Here is a 6,305-nt window from a genome sequence, read left to right on the forward strand (position 1 = left end):
GGTTCGCCTGATTTACCAGTTGCGGCCTTTTCTGGACCGGGATGCCTTACGCACAGTCACTCATGCTCTGGTCACCTCCCGCCTGGACTACTGTAACGCTCTCTACATGGGGCTTCCCTTGAGGAGCACCCGGAGGCTCCAGCTAGTCCAAAATGCGGCCGCGCGGGCGGTGTTGGGAGGGACTCGTCGCTCCCACGTAGCACCGCTGCTGCGCGAGCTGCATTGGCTGCCGGTGGCCTTCCGGGTGCGCTTCAAGGTACTGACTATCATCTTTAAGGCGCTCCATGGCAGCGGACCAGGATATCTTCGAGACCGCCTTCTGCCACAGATTACCTCCCATCGGCCAGTACGCTCCCACAGGGTGGGTCTCCTCAGGGTGCCGTCGGCCAGACAGTGCCAGCTGGTGACCCCAAGGGGGAGGGCCTTCTCTGTGGGAGCTCCCACCCTCTGGAATGAGCTGCCCCCAGAGATCAGGGTGATCCCTGATCTCCCTTCCTTCCGCCGCGCCCTCAAGACATGGCTGTTCCAACAAGCGGGACTGGCCTAGGATAATTTTTAAGAGGGGTTTTTAGAGGGTTTTTTTAATTACATTTTTATTAGACAATTTAAATATTTCATTTTAATTAATTTTAACTTGTGATTGTTAGTGGTGTTTTTAATTGATTGTCAGCCACCCTGAGTCCGTAAGGAGAAGGGCGGGATATAAATTCAAATAATAAATAAAATAAATAAAATAATAAAGTTTATCCTATCTTATCTTATTCCCCCCTTTTCAATTTCCCTGCTGTTAAAAATATGCCCCTTCAGTTTAAGATTTAAAATAAAATATTTGGCAGATCTCTGCAGGGATTTGTTGAGATATTGTTTAAAACAAAACTTTTAGATTACTTTTTCTTTTATTTGAGTGCTTTTGAGATATTGCTGAGTTCTGGCAAAATATCTGTGAATTTACTTTTGACTCAAATGCTTGCTCATCTAGCATGTTCAGTCTATTATGCAAAATGAGTCTGAATCTGTGATTCAAGGATTAATCACGAAGATATAATTCAAGCCAAATTGAGATTCAAGATTTGAGAAAAGCTTCAAGGGTGGGTTATCATGAGAAAATATCAAAAAGTATTTTTCTTGTGTCATTGCTTCCTCCTCTCCCTCTTTCTCCTTGTTTTGACAAATTGATATGAAAATAACATGGATAGTAGTTTCAAGGTAATTCCACAATATTTACTTGAAATGTTTCTGTCCCTTTTCTGGAAAATAAAATAGGCAGTGAGAATTAAACAGGGACCCAGCAACCGGAAAACTATGTTCAGAAATCAACTAAAGCTAAAGTATCATTAAAGTAGTGCAGAAAATATTCTGTTTGAAGTGAAAAATCAAAACTCAAAATTGATTACAGTAAACTAATAATAATAATAATAATAATAATAATAATAATAATAATAATGATGATGATGATGATGATGATGATGATGATGATGATGATGATGATGATAATAATAATAATAATAATAATAATAATAATAATAATAATAATAATAATAATAATGTGGCTTGGTTAAAAGAGGTGGATGCAAATAAAACAGAAGTTGAAATGAAAGAACTAGTAATAACAACAAAAATGGTAGAAAAAAGAGCAAGGAAGATCAAAAATTGGTCAGCACCAGGTGAAGATGAACTGCATGAACTGTTCTATACCCACTCATTGCCAAGCAGTTCAACAATATACTACAAGGAGGAGAAAATGAAAAGTGGCTAACTGGGAAAACTTACCTAATAATGAAAAATCCAGCAAAAGGGGCAACACCAGGCAACTACAGACCAATTACCTGCTTACCAACAACTTTCAAATTGCTAACTGGTGTGGTAGCTGATGCAGTACAACAGCATCTAGTTGAAAACAATCTCTTTCCACTGGAGCAGAAGGAAACCACCCCAATAGCAGAGGAACAAAAGATCAACTCTTAATAGACAAAATGATCTTGGAAAACTGCAAGAAAAGGAAGACCAACCTGAATGTGGCATGGATTGACTACAAAAAGGCATTTGACTCTATGCCACATGACTGGATAATCAAGTGCCTAGAAATAACAGGAGTCAGCAGAAACATCAGAAAATTTGTGCAAAGATCGATGGCATAATGGAAGACACAGTTGCAGATCAATGGTGAGAGACTGGGAGAGTTTAACACCAAGAGACAAATATTTCAAGAAGATTCATTATCACCATTACTATTTGTTATTGCACTCTTTCCTCTGTCAACAATACTGAATAACTCAGGACATGGCTATCAAACATCAAAAACATCTGCCAGACTATCCCACCTCCTTTACATGGATGATCTGAAGCTGTATGGAAAAACATCATCTGAAATAGAATCGCTGCTCAACACTGTCCATATATATAGCCAAGATATTGCAATGGAGTTTGGCTTGGACAAATGTGCCACACTTACTATCAAACAAGGAAAAATAGTGAAAACTGAAACAATCAAGATGCCCCATGAAAATAATATTAAGAGTCTGAATGAAGAAGATTACTACAAATACTTGGGTATCCTTCAAGCTGACAACGTCAAGCACACCGAAGTCAAGAAAAAGATTAGAGGTGAATACATCAAGAGAGTGAAGAAGATCTTAAAGTCCAAACTCAATGGAGGAAATACCATAAAGGCAATCAACACCTGGGCAATTCCATTCATTAGATACACAGCTGGAATAGTGGACTGGACTCAAGCAGAACTAAAAGCAATGGATAGGAAGACCAGAAAAATAATGACAATGAATCATGCCCTTCATCCACACAGTGACATTGACAGACTTTATTTACCAAGGCAAATAGGTGGGCGTGGAATTCTGCAAGTACATCAGATGGTTGAAGAAGAAAAAATGGCTTTGGAAGAATATCTGAAGGACAGTGATGAAGATGCACTGAAATTAGTATATCAGGAAGGCTTACTGACTACTGGAGAGACCAAACTGGCCTACAAGAAAGACCAAATGAAGAACAGAATAGAGGCATGGGAAGACAAAGCACTACATGGCCAATACATTAAAAAAAGATAGCTGGGAAAGCAGATAATAACAAGACCTGGAAATGTCTAAGAGCAGGAAAATTGAAGAAAGAGATCGAGGGACTAATTCTGGCTGCACAAGACCAAGCCTTAAGGACAAATGCATATAAAGTCAAAATTGAGAAGATAGCAACAGACAGTAAGTGCCGCCTATGCAAACACGCTGAAGAAACACTGGACCACCTGGTAAGCTGCTGCAAGAAAATTGCACAGACTGACTACAAGCAGCAGCATGACAAAGTAGCAACAATGGTGCATTGGAAGATCTGCAAGAAATATCATTTGCATGTAAGCAAGAAGTGGTGGGATCATAAAATAGAGAAAGTCATAGAAAATGATAAAGTTAAACTGCTCTGGGACTTCAGAATTCAAACAGACAAGCACCTGCAACATAACACCCTGGACTTAACAATTGTCGATAAGAAAGACAAAAAAGTCTGGATAGTGGACGTGGCAGTGCATGGAGACAGCAGAATAGACGAGAAAGAACTGGAGAAGATAACAAAATACAAAGATCTACAAATAGAAATAGAAAGACTGTTGCAAAAGCAAGCAAGGGTAGTACCAATAGTAATAGGCGCCTTGGGTGCAATCCCAAAACAACTGGAGCACCACTTGAACACCATTGTCATTGACAAATTTGCCATTAGTCAATTGCAAAAGACGGCCTTACTAAGAACCACCTCCATCCTGCGACAATATCTGTAATAACACCAAACATCCACATTGGCCTATCCGAGGTCCTTGGTAAGGACTCGATAGGTAGACAAAATGCCAAATCCAGTCTGAACATCTGGCTGACTGTGCGATGATCCATAATAATAATAATAATAATAATAATAATAATAATAATAATAATAATAATAATAATAATAATAATAATAATAATAATAATAATAATAATAATAATAATAATAATAATAATAATAGTTGGAAGGGACCTTGGAGATCATCTAGTCCAACTCCCTGCTCAGGCAGGATACCCTATACTATTTCAGACAAATGTTGATGTTGGCATGCATGGAATAATGTCCACTCACTGACTGACTGACTGACTGACTGAGCACAGATTTAATCCTGACAGCTGGCATAATTCAAACGGCTTAAACACTTGGTTTGATACAGTACCAGGCTGGCTTGTTATTTTGAAATCAATAGTGTTATGTCCTGGGCCAGCAGGCACAGGCTGCAGCGATTGGCCCGGGCAGACCATGTGGATGCCCGGGACAAGAAAGGCTGCTCCCAGCCTTTGCAATGATTGGCCAGCAAGGTATTCTGGGCCAGCAGGCAGAGGCTGCAGCGATTGGCCCGGGCAGACCATGTGGATGCCCGGGACAAGAAAGGCTGCTCCCAGCCTTTGCAATGATTGGCCAGCAGGCACAGGCTGCAGCGATTGGCCCGGGCAGACCATGTGGATGCCTGGGACAAGAAAGGCTGATCCCAGCCTTTGCAATGATTGGCCAGCAAGGTATTGTGCAGGGGGGCTATAAAAGGGGGCCGCACCATTTTAAAATCTGTTCTGTTGGTGTTGCAATAAAGGAGAACTGTGGAACTCGTTGCTTTGTCTCAATGCCTCTTTTCCTGAAACAGAACATTGGCGACGAGGATGGGATGCCTGCAAGACAAACAGATTAAGAAGCCAAGCTGACTCACCACAGGGGGGCTTGCAGCTCGGAGAAGTGTGGCTCCTGGAGATTGACCCAGCCTGCCAGCACTGAGACACTGGAGGTGAGCTCAGAAAAGGGGGCCCCTTCTCAATCTTTGCAGCAGGAGGCGTGGACGAAGTTCCTGGGCTGAAACAATGGCAAAAATAGGCTGGCTTTCAGAATTTGACACAGCTCACCCAGAACACTGGAGCTCGTACGTGGCCCGGGTAGAGAACTACCTCTGGGTGAATCAAATTTGTGAAGATGACCTCAAAGCTGCCATGCTGCTGTGTGTGTGTGTGGGCAAGAGACCTTTGAGATTGCGGAGAATCTGGTTGCCCCAGCACCACTGGAATCAATCACCCACACAGACTTGAAGAGGATGCTTCGAGAGCATTTTGAACCCAAGCTCTCAGTGATTGCCTGGCGACATGCATTCGAGCAGAGGGACCAGAGGCCTGGTGAATCTGCAGCAGAGTTTGTTGCAGCCTTGCGACAAGCAGCTAGGCCCTATGAGTTCAAAGACTTGGAAGAGAGACTGTGGGACCAGCTGGTCTGTGGCCTGCAAAGCCGGTAGTTGCAGCAGAAGCTCTTCGTGAAGGAAGGCCTCACGTTCCAAGATGCCCTGAGGGAAGTTTCAGCTGAAGAAGCAGCAGGCGGAGCTGTGAAGGCCTTGTGGCTCTCCAAGCCCCCTCAAGTTCCAGCCACCATCCATCAAGAGGTTGCTCACGAAGAATCCGAACAGAATCCAGAATTGGAAGTGGACTGGCTGCATCAGACTCCAGGGAGAAGGCCTCATGGAGGGAAGGCCCAGCCAGCATCATCCCCTCGGTGCATTGGGTGTGGAGGCCGCCATCGCCACGCAGACTACCGTTTTCAGTCCGCCATCTGCAGGGCCTGTGGTAGGCAAGGCCACATTGCCTCCGTCTGTTTGGGTCGCCAGAAGGAACGTTACCCAGAAGAATTGCCTCAGAAAGGTACCAGGGTCCCCAGCCAGAACAGGGTGGGCTTCTGCACATCACGTAGGAGCATTTTTAGAACGGGGGTCCACAGGCCACTTAGGAAGAAGCTTCACATTGATGTGAAGTTGCAAGGGGTCCCCTTGTTGATGGAGCTGGACACTGGGTCTGCTCTATCAATCATCTCCCTAGACACCTTTAACAAGGTCTGCAGCAGAAGCAGCCTACGGGTGAAACTTAGACCGTCAAACCTCATCCTCACAGATTTCCAAAATTCCAGAGTCAACGTGAGGGGGGAGGCCACACTCAAGATGCAGCGTAGGAATTTTGAGGGGCTACTGGATGTAGTTGTGGTTGGGGGAGACCGTACGAGTCTCATTGGACTCGACTGGCTTGAGGCCCTGGGAATTCAGGTGACTGGAATACACAGAGTGCAAACAACAGGCCTGGCTGGGGTCTGCAAGGAGTTTGCAGATGTGTTTAGTCCAGAACTTGGCTCCTACAAAGGCCCTCCTATTTCTCTGAGGCTAGACCCAGCCATAGCCCCCATTAGAATCAAGCCACGCAGGGTGCCCTTTGCCTTAAAGGGTAAAATAGATGCAGAGCTGGATAAACTGATTCAGCAGGGTA

The 6,305-nt window shown here is 43.9% G+C and overlaps 1 protein-coding gene across 1 annotated transcript in view; it reads left to right on the top strand.

The window, feature by feature from the left end:
* Positions 1-2,492: 2,492 nt before the first annotated feature.
* LOC107288673 (vomeronasal type-2 receptor 26-like) overlaps positions 2,493-6,305 on the top strand; it is a 29,895-nt gene continuing 26,082 nt past the window's right edge. Inside the window, exon 1 of the mRNA XM_029284410.1 lies at positions 2,493-2,604. Coding sequence (XP_029140243.1) covers positions 2,493-2,604 — 112 coding nt within the window. The remainder of the gene's footprint in view (positions 2,605-6,305) is intronic.

The sequence above is a fragment of the Protobothrops mucrosquamatus genome, unplaced genomic scaffold (assembly GCF_001527695.2).
Source record: "Protobothrops mucrosquamatus isolate PMUCROS unplaced genomic scaffold, P.Mucros_1.0 scaffold572, whole genome shotgun sequence".
Classification (NCBI taxonomy): Eukaryota; Metazoa; Chordata; class Lepidosauria; order Squamata; family Viperidae; genus Protobothrops; species Protobothrops mucrosquamatus.